Here is a 12,427-nt window from a genome sequence, read left to right as displayed (position 1 = left end):
GTCAGTCAGAGGTTTAACGCATTGTGAACGGAGCCTAAACCATGTCAACCCTTTTCCAATGTCAAACGAATACGATTTTGAATTCAATGATAAATAAGTAAGCGAAATTGTCGATAATTGAGTGATCTTAGCATTGAACTTAGAACGAGTTGGACTTGAGCAACATGGGAGCTTAAAATATGTTTTGAAAATATCTTGTCTCCAACAGCACCAAACAAATAGTGAGAACTCATCTTAGCAGACTATCCATTTTCTTCTGGGGGGAAATAAAGCTAAAACCACTAATTTTTAGCAAAAAAAAACCGACTCAAAAAACTTATGCATATATATATATTTCATGATCCAATAATAGGATCTAAACCAGATTAGTATGGGACGACCTATGAGACACTACCTTTCCGATGCAAAAAGAATTATGGTCCAAAGTTATGCGATAACATACATACAAAAAAAATATTCCGACGAACTGATAACCTCCTCCTTTTTTGGAAGTCGGGTAAAAAGAACACACTGAGTATTTGAATTTTGATAACATTTTTATTTATTTTTATTTATAGAAAACCTTATTTCTCAAATCTCCTCCACGGATATGATTCTACTTAGTGGCCTTTTCACACCACTGCACTAATAACATATAACTCGGCCACAACTTTACGCATCTCGTCCTTAAATTGCCCCAAAATAAGTGGATTGTGCGTAATAGTTGCTCTGGCTTTAGAAATGAGTAGTTCACTTGAGACTGAAGTGGCCTCAATGTATTTTATTGTGTTTAGAAGCCTGTTTATACAACCCAGGAAACACACTTCTCATGCCGTTTCATATTTTAATTGATCTCCACATTTTGCAAGCGCACATTCCCACCACCCACGAATTCTCTAAAATAAATATTAAGAAGCGGTTGCGATTCAGAATAAAAAAATCCACCATACTGAAACAGTTTGTTTTTTTCGTGCAATGCACCCACGAAGTCCAAGCCATATATATGAGCGCCTCCTTACATGCGTACAAGCGAGATTTCTGCAACAGGCCGATGTCTGTACATTATATACATATATATATATATCAAAGAATTAATTAATATGGGGGATCTTTATTAGAGCAACAGAAGCCAAATCAACAATTTTTAGAATTTTTGTCTGTCTGTCTGTATGTTTGTAAGCGCATCACTCCAAAACTAGTACATGCAATTGATTGCAGTTTTCACCGATATATTGCTAGAGGTCTAACTGAAAATATAGAAAGGAAGAAAATTAGATAGTTGCCACCTGTTTGAAAATTTCACTTAGTAAGTTGATAACAAAAAGTAGTTATTGCAATAGGGCTACCAAAAGAAAAGGTTTAAGATGGCTTACAGCCGAAAATATTTATTTTGAAGGTTGCCACAAGTTTTAAATTTTTGATGCAATTTAATTGATAAGATAAATAGGATTAGGCGCAAAGCATGCCATGTATTTACTAGTTTTTAATGAAATAGGAAATGTGAAATGTTACTCATATGTACTGTGACCAACCGCACTTCTTTCGGAAGTACAGTGCTTCTTTTTTCGCTCTTGTACTTCGTACTTCGAAGTACAGTCAAATGTATTTCTTTGCGATATTTTGTACTTCAGGAGGGAGATTTTGTAACCAGTTAAAAAAGTGCGATAGCAATACGAAAATTGTCGCTAACTGGTTTCAGAATCTTCCCCCAGGTCCTGTACTTCTCCGATCTTCTGGGCGATCGTCGCATAGCCTGGGCGATAAATTCGTTAAAACCATTAAAGTCGCCGGAGACCGATGACATCATACCTGCGCAGCTGCAAAGGGCTCTGAAGGTGTCGTGCAATTAGTTAGATCCCATTTATGTGAACTGCGTGAGGACCGGGTACATTCCCAAGTCTTGGAGGGTAGTCAGTGTTGCGTTCATCCCGAAGGCCGGAAAAAGCGCGCATGTTTCCCCTAGGTATTTTAGGCCAATCAGTCTCTCTTCGTTTTTGCTAAACACGCTAGAGAGACTGATAGACCTGTACATAAGAACCGCGATTCCTCGTGACTATCTTTCAAGAACTCAATATGCTTATTGCAAGAAAAGGTCGGTGAATATCGCCTTGCATACATTGGTAAAGTGGTCAGAGGAAATCTTCACGCATAAAGATTATGCAGTAGGGGCCTTCAACAATATCACACCAGGGGCAATAATCAGGTATATTCATAATCTGGGGGTTGAAACCAACCTTATAAGGCTTATCTACAGCGTACTACAGCACTCAGTGCAGTCATTAGGGACCCTCCACAAGGTGGTGTTCTCTCTAAACAACCTTCTAGAGAAACTGGAAAAGTGGGCTATCGGGTGATCGCCTATGTAGATGATATGGAACTTTTGGTTAAGGGATGATTTCTAGACACGCTTTTTGATCAGGCTCAAGGTTAACTGAACCAGGTAACTAGGTGAGTGTTCAAGGGCCGCTGTCGTAGGAGCTTAACATTGAGGAAAGGGTAGCAAAGGTGTCGGTTGCCTTGTACTGCTGTGGGGGAGCTATCGGTAAAAGGTGAGGTCTCTCGCCCAAATGAATTCATTAGTTCTAGGAAATCAGATTTAAGCCTATATTGTTTCAAGGAGCCCTGGTCTGGTGGAACTCACTAGAGAAGGCTACACTTGTAAAATAGGAATTAGCATAGCATTAGGAACCACATCTACACTGGCGTTTAACATACATATGTCGAACACGGCGCCTGCGGTAATTGCAGACAGAATTGTCGCAGCACGAACTGCTATTGGGCTAAGGGAAACCGAGTCCTTTTGTGGCATAAAAAAGGAAAGGAAGACGTTTCTTTGCTGCAGCAAGTATTTTTATAGGACATCTTGAAACACGTTACCTCTCAAGGGCTAGTGATGGGGCTTCTGACTGGCCATTGTGCGATTGGTATTCATACGGTGAGACTAGGAATATCAACTGATCCTCGCACTTCTGAACAAACACTGAGCTCTCAGGGATCGAAATTAGCCCTATTCGAAATTTCGTAATCGGCTCGCGGCGTTAACTTAATCCAACCTAGGCTGTACTTCTTTGAGCTATGGAAGAGTTGGTCACATTACGCCATGTCATACATGGTCGTAATCGTTAATACTCGTACATGGCGTATGAGTAACATTTTCTATGATAAAGTTTGATTCTTTTTCATTCGCAATGCAAACTTAAAGTGAAAATATCTTGGGAAAATTGCCTGATCTAGACATTTAGAAACGGTATAAAGATCCGTTATTTCGACCAAAAATTAAGTTTACGCTCTCGCAACTTTTTTGTGCAAGTTTAGCGTCCCTACGTTATAATCAATCTTCGAATCTCCACATGTTGATCACCAGGGAACGGATTTTATGGAAACTGTCCTTTTTTCTGCTAAAGGGATAGAGTATATTCGATTAAGAATGTCCTCGATTTAGCTTTCCCTGATTCCATATATACACATTTGATGTTACCTTTTTTAAGATATTTGCGCTTTTTCGCCTTTTCAACCTTTACTTGTAAAAGCCACGGAAAAAGCTGTTATTCCTGATAATATGAAAGTTTAAAACATTGCATATTTAAATTGGGCGCCACTTGTATCAACTCACGTCGAGCGCATGTTTACTACCTACAGTCAAGACTTTTCTTCGCGAAAATCGAATGAAAATGCTGCCAGAAATCTTCAAAGGACATCTCGTAGTTCAATGTTATTACAACTATAGCGATTGAAGTTTTGTGAGTAAAAAACTCGAAAGGAGGAAATAGTCAAAGATTCAAAGTACAAATTTTTTATATAACGAAACTAGTTCATAGTTTTCCTCTTTTTACTTGTAAATTAAACATTTCTAAAACAAATATATTTTTTGATTAATTTTCGTTTGTTACCTTTTTTGCGATTTTTAGTATCTTTTCCAGTTTATTTCGTTATTTTATTTTGCTTTTTTTTAACCCTTCGTCTGACACATGAGTCCAGCCAGGCCTTTTCCATTTTCAAATTACAAAAAAGGGTACTTTAAATATAGCTAGAGGCTTGAAATTTCAGGTAGCTTACTAAAGTTTAGTGAATTACCAATCTGTAAAAAATCGTGTTGGTATCATATATATAAAGCTAGATATATAGAGATGTTGATTAATACATCACATTCGTAACACATAGGTCTGGCTGGACCCACATATATTCCTATGTAATTTTTACCTAAAATGAAAGAATGCAACCGTTTTTCAAAGTGTTCTTTTGAATTTTTGAACTATCATGGCAAGAGATGATTTGCATTTTTAACCGACTTCCAAAAAAGGAGGAGGTTATCAGTTCGTCGGAATATATATATTTATTTTTTTTATATGTATGTTACCGCATAACTTTCCGACCGTCAACTTTACTACCGTCAACCGATAATTATTTTTGCATCGGAAAGGTAGTATCTCGGAGGTGGTCCCATACTAATTTGGTTAAGATCCGATCAGTGGATCATGAGATATATCTATGTATATAATATGCGAAGGCATTTTTTGTGCAGCATAAAAGATCTGCACCGTTCGTTCGGGGTGTCAAATTAAAGCGCTTGGCCTGTAGATGTGCAAACTGATTTTATTTTTTCGAAAGGGGATGCCACCTGTTAAATAGTTAATTATACTCAAGTTATTTACTAATCAATGCCCTCAGATCCGCACCGTCCGTTTGATTTTCAAAAGTGAGGTACCAAATTAAAGGGCTAAGGGCTCTGTTATGCATACTTGGCATTGCATGCACTGCTATACCATTTTTACGTAGAAATCAAAAACCTACAGACTTTTACGTATGTAATACTGTGCGTTGGGTAACCGCTTACACGCGAAGCTCATTTAACAGATTCCTTATGTGACAACTCTCAAGCAACGCCAAGTATGCATAACGAAGCCTTTAGGGTGTGGATGTTCAAGAAGGTTTTACTTTTTCGTAAAAAGTTGCCACCTGTTAAGAAATTAAGCTCAAATTAATTAATAAGTTAAATCAATTATTAAATATGGGTAGCAATCGAAATGGTTTTGAAAAGGCTTTATAACTTAACTACGTATAGGAGGGTTGCCACATGTAAAAAAAAATGTATTCAATTTTAATTATGTAAAGGAATTTGGTAAGTGAATAAGGTATCGCTATATGGAAAGAGGTTTAAGAAGGTAGTAGTTTGGAAATATTTTGAATAGGGTTGCCACCTATTTAATTGAACTATTGGGTATAAGTTATATGAAATATGAGCGATGGATGTCAAATGAAAGAGTTTCAAGAAATTATTGGGGGATTCACAACGGTGTCGTAAGTGTCGTATTGTTGTATGTCGTAAACTTTAAAAGCACCACTGAGAAATGGCTTCGATTAATCATTAGGAATATTTTTAGAGGTTATTTAATAGGGTTTCACCTGTTTAAAAAGTTTAATTAAATGTTGGCGTTTTGACGTCATGCGGGTTCACTAGTATATATATCTATTTTTTTATATGAGAATTGAAGTCGGTTTTTTTTGCAAAAAATTACTTGTTACCTAAAATGATGTTACTCGGAGCTCGCTTGTGCTATGCTAATCCTCTTTTGACCACAGCGCTCAATTTTTCGATGGTCCGGCAATTTGTTTGGAGGATATGTTCATTATACCTTTTATATTAACCCAAGACACCAAATGCCAGCAAGCAAAACATCCCAAGCCTTTAAGCTGCCACTTAAATTTTGTAAAAGTCACGAGAATTCGAGCTTTTTAACTGAAGAGGGGTAATATGGTCCGATGGAACGAAAATTAATTATTTCCAAAGCGATAAGAAGGCATATTTTTGGGAAAGACCTTATTAACATCTTCAAAAACATCATGCCAAGAAAAAAATCTACCATGGTGGCCAGCATAAATCCCAGACCTCAAAGCTATCGAAAAATTGAGCGCTGTGGTCAAGAGAGGATTAGCATAGCACAAGCGAGCTCCAGTAACATGAAAGAGCTTTGGAGGTGAGCAAAATTATAATGGGGTAATATTCCAAGCGAAATCATAGAAAACTCAGTAGAGAGCATTCCCGGACGTATGAAAATCGCTATTAAAAGCAAAGGAGTCTCCATAATCCTCTTGATATATACTTCCTAAAAGTTCAAAACTGAGTGAAGATAGTTGCCTTGCGTTTTTGCTGTGAATCACTTGTTAATTTTTCTATTTACTGGGCTTTATATCTCAGATAATAAGGAAAAATTTTTGAAAATTTCAAAGCAATCCGCTTATTATTAAAAAAGTTATGTTACTGTAAGTAATAAAATGTCGAACATGCACCCGGTTTTGATCGCCAGTGTATTTAAATAATAAAATAAAAAAAGAAAACCTTTAAATTAAGTAAATATTTGAATAACTTACAATAAATAAGTTTAACTGAACAAATGTTGCACATAATTTCTATATAAATTCATACAATTTGCATGTGGGTCCAGCCAGACTCATGCGTACCGAATGTGCCAATCGAAACATGTGTCTGACGGAGAGTTAATAGGTTTTTAGGCCTTAAGATTTCATTCCCTGTTGATCACCTACCCTATGAACAAAGCTAATCATAATTTTATGATAGAGGCACAAATTTTTTACACATTAAAGGCGCAGTTGTATAGACTGAATATAAAACTACTCCGTTCAAAGTAACTCCTACAAAATTTGGGGTTGTTACGCCATATTGTATAACATATTTTACCGTGAAAGTCCTTGGTCCATGCCTTCGCATGGATAAAAGATTGTCGTCTGTTACTTTCGGCAGGTTTTAGGAAATCGCAATTGAAGTTTGGAATGCAATTTCTCAAAAACGCGACGATGTATTTTCTCCAAATCCCGGAGAATGTTTATTTTTTTTTATTGTTTATTTTTAATTATTTTTGAGTTCATGAAGGTTTTTTTTAAGCAAAATTTTTTTTCGTATGCTACATATGTCAACAATTTTGCAGCCACTTTGTATGGCAGATGTGAAATGGTAGGTATACAAGAAACGATACTTTTTACGCAGTATCTCGGAAACTAAAGGAGATACCCAAAGACTGATAACGCCAATCGAGAGATCTTGATTTAAAATATATAACTGCATCAATAACTCAAAATCGTCAAAATGGTGCTTACGAAAATCTTTTATCCAGACGCCGATATGTAGAAAAATGTGTTGATAATTACAGTTAAGCAACACTGAAAACCAAAGGATTATTGGCGTCTCAAAAGGCTAGTAAGGCTAGTTTAGGTGGTAAAGGTTTGTGATTTGTGAAGTTCGAAGTGTAGATCGAACTAAATATTTACCTTTTGCCTTTTTACCCAAAAATCACACTTGGCTACATGTTTTTCGGTAGGGTAGTTAGTCCAGAAAAATCAGCCCTAATGTATGTAATGTACATACATAATACAATGCTACTGTCAAATGATTCTTTGCACAGTTGTACAATTTTTCTTCAAAAGAAAGTTCCACGAATAATTTATTCAAATAATAATCATAATCATAAAAACACATGTAATACTATTGTTATATAAGCATAAACAATGACAATTTCGGCACATAAATACATTTTTCAAAATTCGGCCTAATAGTTCCGTAATAGCTTCTTTGCTCACAATGCATTGAACAGATGAGTATTTTAGTAAAAATTTTTTTTTTTGCAACAGGACTCAGTTCGAGTAGTCGTAATATCCCAATAACTCGAAAAATTTCGTTTTCTATACGTAGATACGAGTACATACATATGTACATACATACAAACAATATTATTCTGAACTGTTTTATCATGTATGGCATATTCACGTGCATGTATGTATGTTTGTATGCATGTATGCAGAGCAATTAATAATATCAAATTTAAGCGCCCTTGAACATTTTTTTTTTCAAAAACTTCTATAAACACATGAAACATTTGAAAAGTTTAAGACATTCCGCATTGATCCTAGATTTTTACATGCCTATGTCAAATTAGCTCCAAACTTCTTCATTTCATTTGGCAAAATTTATTCATAAACGTTTGGTTTGCACGAGCAGTTGTCCGGAAGTGGTGGCCGTGCCTAAGGGATTCGTGGCGGTACAGGAATAAACACCGGCATCATCTAGTGAGATGGAAAGTAAATTTTTTCGTTTAGCTTTTGTTGTAAAAAAAATTGCATATGACTGCAAAAGGCACTTACCCGGATATGCTTGTGGTATGGTCAAACGGCAGACACCATTTCGATATTCAATAACAATTTTGGGACTGTTCTGCAATTCAACGCCGTTGCGGCCCCATATTACATTCGATGGTGGTTGTGATTGTACGATGCATTCGAAGCGAGCACTTTGGCCGACCATGACAGCGTATTCTTTGAGCGGCTAAAGGAGAAGCAAAGTAGGTAAATTTTGTATTCTTTGTTGGTTCATTATATAAGTACATATGGATCTATGTACATTAGGGTGGTCCAAAATGCATGTGAAAAAGTAAAGTCGGAATATTTATGCTCTCACCCCCTAGGATGGTTCTATACCGAAAAAATATACCCCTATTTTTTATTTTGAAATTAAAAATAATATTTAGAGGTCGCTCAAAGCGCTCAAAGTTTTCCATGTATTTTATGTGAAAAAAACACTTTTCGTAGAAATGGTATAGAATTCTTAACAATCAAAATTTTCTGCTTCTCTGCACGAGATTCCCTAGAATAATACCCGATTATTTACTTAACCATATTTTTATAGTAACTATAGTTAATAGTCCCGCCAAAATCTCCCAGAAGCACCAAAAAATGTAATGGGGGCACCAGCAAAAAATCGTTAGTATTAAAAAATGGTTAAATAAACAATTGAGTATTATTACTGGAAATCTTCTGAAGAGAACCAAAGTTTTCCGATCGAAAAATATTGATTTTCAAGAATTCCATACCATTTCTATGAAAAGTTGCTTTTTCCTCATATAAAATACATAGAAAACTTTAAGCGCTTTGAGCGACCTCTAAATATTTTTTTTATTTCACAAAAAAAAGTAGGAGCATATTTTTTCGCCGTAGAACATTCCTAGAGGGTGAGAGCATTAAAATTACGACTTTACTCTCTTTGGACCACCCTAGTATACATATCAGCAGTATTAAAGAAAAAAAAGGTATATCCACTTACCGTTATAAATTGCGGCGCTCTCTTAGGATAATCATCCCGATTTAGATGTGCGTTCACAGGAACATCCGATGGCAAATCTGGTACTGCGATTTTATTTATAATTTTTTTAAAGTAAAGCAATTTCTTGTAGATATTTATTATTTGAGGAAAAAAGCTATTAAAAATTGCATTTGATTTTTCATATTATTGATTCACTTAGCGCAATTAAAAGGCAATCATTAAGTGGTAGGCGCGTTCTCAAACTCAAAGCACTTTGAAAAATATGGAAATTCAAAACAACAAACAAAACGAAACATAACTTAACATAACATACATATATAAATAGTTACATGCAGGCAGAGCGTCAAGCAATGGCAAAACATTTGTAAAGCGGCCATAATCGCGTCAAATTCATATCAAAAGAAATATACTCGTGCATAGCACAAATATTGAAAAAATATGATTTTTTTACTCTATAGAGTATCCATATTACACCGTGCGAAAAAAAGCAAAAAAAATTTCACTATAAAAAATCAGTATGTTCCGAAACTAGGTCTTATACATAATAAAACTGCTTTTAAATTTTTAAGGATTTCAAATTTCAAAAATATGGTTAATTTTGAAACTATTGAAAAAATCAGTTTAATGTACAATCACAGTATGTAGATATGGGTGCCAAATGAAAGAGCCAATTCTATAGAATGCAAAAAATATACTAAAAAATATACTAAATTTTTTTGGATCACAAGGACAACTAGGTATTGGAAATATCCCTTCAATTAATTTTATTTAATAAATAAAATAAATCGGAGGATGTGGTCATGTGTTTACCAATCTTTACCATGTATTTTTTCCAAAAATAAATATCATAAATTTTCAAGGATGAGCTTTTGATAGGATATTTTAAATAGTTGTCATCCTTTCGCACAAAAGAAATAATCCTTTTCAATTATACAGAATTCTTTCTTTTATTTCATACCCATATTTTTATTTTAAATTGCGCTAAATTTTATAAAAAATTTATTAAACTAATAATATCGGCCGCTGTGGTGTAGTGGTAAGCAGTGCGCGCTTTCACACATCCGCACCTGGGTTCAAGCCCTGGTCAAAGCAACATCCCAAAAAATATAGAAAACGGTTTTTTCTAAACAGCGGTCGTCCCTCGGCAGGCAATGGCAAACCTCCGAGTGTATTTCTGCCATGAAAAAACAGCTTCTCATAAAAATACAATCGCCGTTCGGAGTCGGCGTAAAACTGTAGGTCCCTCCGCTTTGTGTGACAACATCAAGGCGCACGCCACAAGTCGGAGGAGAAGCTCGGTCAAACACTAACATATGTGTAAGCGCCAATCTATTATTATTATTATTATTATTAATAATATCTTTGACATTTCGAAGTCGTTTAAAAAAGGCTTCTGACGTCAGAGAGTAAAACTAAAAATATAGTTTTACTATATTTAGAATAATTTGATATAGGGGAGCAAAAAAAAAGATTGCATTTCGTGGCTTAGTTTTTGTTAAAGGTGCTTAGAAAATACCAAAAAGAATTTCAGAACACTGAGTCATGTGAGTACTTTCTGGACTGACTGAAATTATGTTATCATTTCGATGACCTAAAAACTTTAATAATCCTTAAAAATTACCTAAAACTAAATAAATGCCCGGAAGAAATTTAAGTTTTATGATTTTTTTTTCAAATATTGCTGTTCTTAACCCAAAATCGCTTAGGCGGTTACAGCGCCAAAAAAGAAGAAGAAGAAGAACCCACCTTGATTGTTTTCCATAACAATCGTCTAGAGGATAGTTTTCAGATCATTTATTGACGGAGGTAAGCAATCACTGTTACATAGATAAACTGTCATTTAACTTTAATTTAGTTAAAGTAAAGAATTCTCTATTTAAAATACAGCCAAGCTTCACTTGAACATGCGCATTTTTTTCTTCAAGAACCGGGCTTTTATCTTGACCAGCTACATATTCTTCCCTTCGAGTTTTTCAGAGGAGTAAAGATTTACTACATCCACCTTTTCTGCCTTATCCTTCCAATCCATCCACCAGGAGCTAACAACAATGCCCAATTTATTGTGAGCCTGAGTGCTGGGAATATTTTTTTTTTGTATTTTTCGGCCCATAAGTCTGTTCAATTCCAAGTCGAAATTTTGGTTACCGTAATAACAATTTCAGTTTGATTTTACTTAGTTGCTTGTAACCGTAGAAAAATTCCTGTTTTTTTTTTACCTCAGATGATTGTAAGGTTCAAGGGCTGTAAAGAAGTTACCTTGCGTTTTTTTCTCGAGAGTTGTAATTTCGGTCTTGTCTGGTATAAAGTTGTGTCCAGTTTTTCTTAACCCAATGTTACGCAGAAAATATTAGTTAAAACAATCCAATTAAACCAAAGGATTAACCAAATGAGATCTCATTTAGTTGTGTATTGGAAAATATGCCCAATAATTGTAAGATATAACGTAATAAATGGCAGGAGCGTACTGGCAGATATCATAGTCATTAATGTCATAGAAAAAAAATATATATTTTTTCGAATCAATCATCTGATCAATATTCCTGTGGTTGTGGTGGTGTGTGGGGTTCAAGTGCCCTATTTTTAGTACTAAAAACCGTTCACATATCTAAAATTTACAACGTATTTAACAAGCCAAAATACTCGTATATATATACACAAATAGCATGCTCTAATTTAGAATGCAAAACTTAAACTTAGGTAATAATACTACTAACAATGATCTCCAAGAAGTATATCATTATCTTCTATTAATTCACGTGGCTATTCTATACGACATCAATTTGTTACAACATCGATTGTGAATATGGAAAGCGTTTGTGGCATTCGGAGATTTGGGGATTTGGTTTGTAAAGATTGGGATTGGTTTATTATTCAAAAATGCATCTTCACTACTCGATTATTTTTATTTGTTTTAGATTACTAAATACCTTGCAGACTAATATGAGTATATACGTACTATATACAACGTAAAACCCCTTTTGGGAAAAATGCGTTCACTTTCAATTGAACCAAGGCTCCTAAAGAGGAGCCATATCATTCTTATAGCATAGAAGCACCGTAAGCATTTCGGAGCAGTAAAGTCCAGCTGAAAGGTGAGTAACCATCCGACTGTTTGTGAAGCATTAGGTTCTGAATGAATATTAAGATGATGTATTTAAAGTGAAAATCAATGACAGCGTTATTGCACAGATTTCACAGCAAGAAAATGCAGTTTTTTTTTTAAATACGACTTTCGAATATGCATGTTTTTTTTTAACTGTACAAGTAAATGGATGTGCACAGTGAAAGCTGTTCGCAAGTGAAAGCTTGCTAAAAGTGAAGCTTTGTTACTTTCTGTAA

General features: G+C 35.0%; 1 protein-coding gene across 4 annotated transcripts in view; it reads right to left on the bottom strand.

Annotated features, from left to right (window-relative positions):
* LOC118747280 (titin homolog) overlaps positions 1 to 12,427 on the bottom strand; it is a 202,163-nt gene that overhangs the window by 25,091 nt on the left and 164,645 nt on the right. For 3 of the 4 annotated variants that reach the window (XM_036481281.1, XM_036481280.1, XM_036481282.1), the window contains 3 exons: positions 9,089 to 9,171; positions 8,134 to 8,314; positions 7,404 to 8,055 (listed from right to left, as the gene is read on the bottom strand). The exons of the other annotated variant lie outside the window; for it this stretch is intronic. In XM_036481281.1, the coding sequence (XP_036337174.1) occupies positions 7,964 to 8,055; positions 8,134 to 8,314; positions 9,089 to 9,171 (356 nt within the window). In that variant the 3' untranslated portion in view covers positions 7,404 to 7,963. Of the gene's footprint in view, positions 1 to 7,403; positions 8,056 to 8,133; positions 8,315 to 9,088; positions 9,172 to 12,427 lie in introns of those variants that run through there. 4 annotated transcript variants of the gene reach the window in all.

This window comes from Rhagoletis pomonella, unplaced genomic scaffold (assembly GCF_013731165.1).
Source record: "Rhagoletis pomonella isolate Grant_MI unplaced genomic scaffold, Rhpom_1.0 Rhpom_scaffold_00011, whole genome shotgun sequence".
NCBI classification, from domain to species: domain Eukaryota; kingdom Metazoa; phylum Arthropoda; class Insecta; order Diptera; family Tephritidae; genus Rhagoletis; species Rhagoletis pomonella.
The sequence above is the reverse complement of the archived record's forward strand: the minus strand, read 5'-3'. Positions and strand labels throughout refer to the sequence as shown.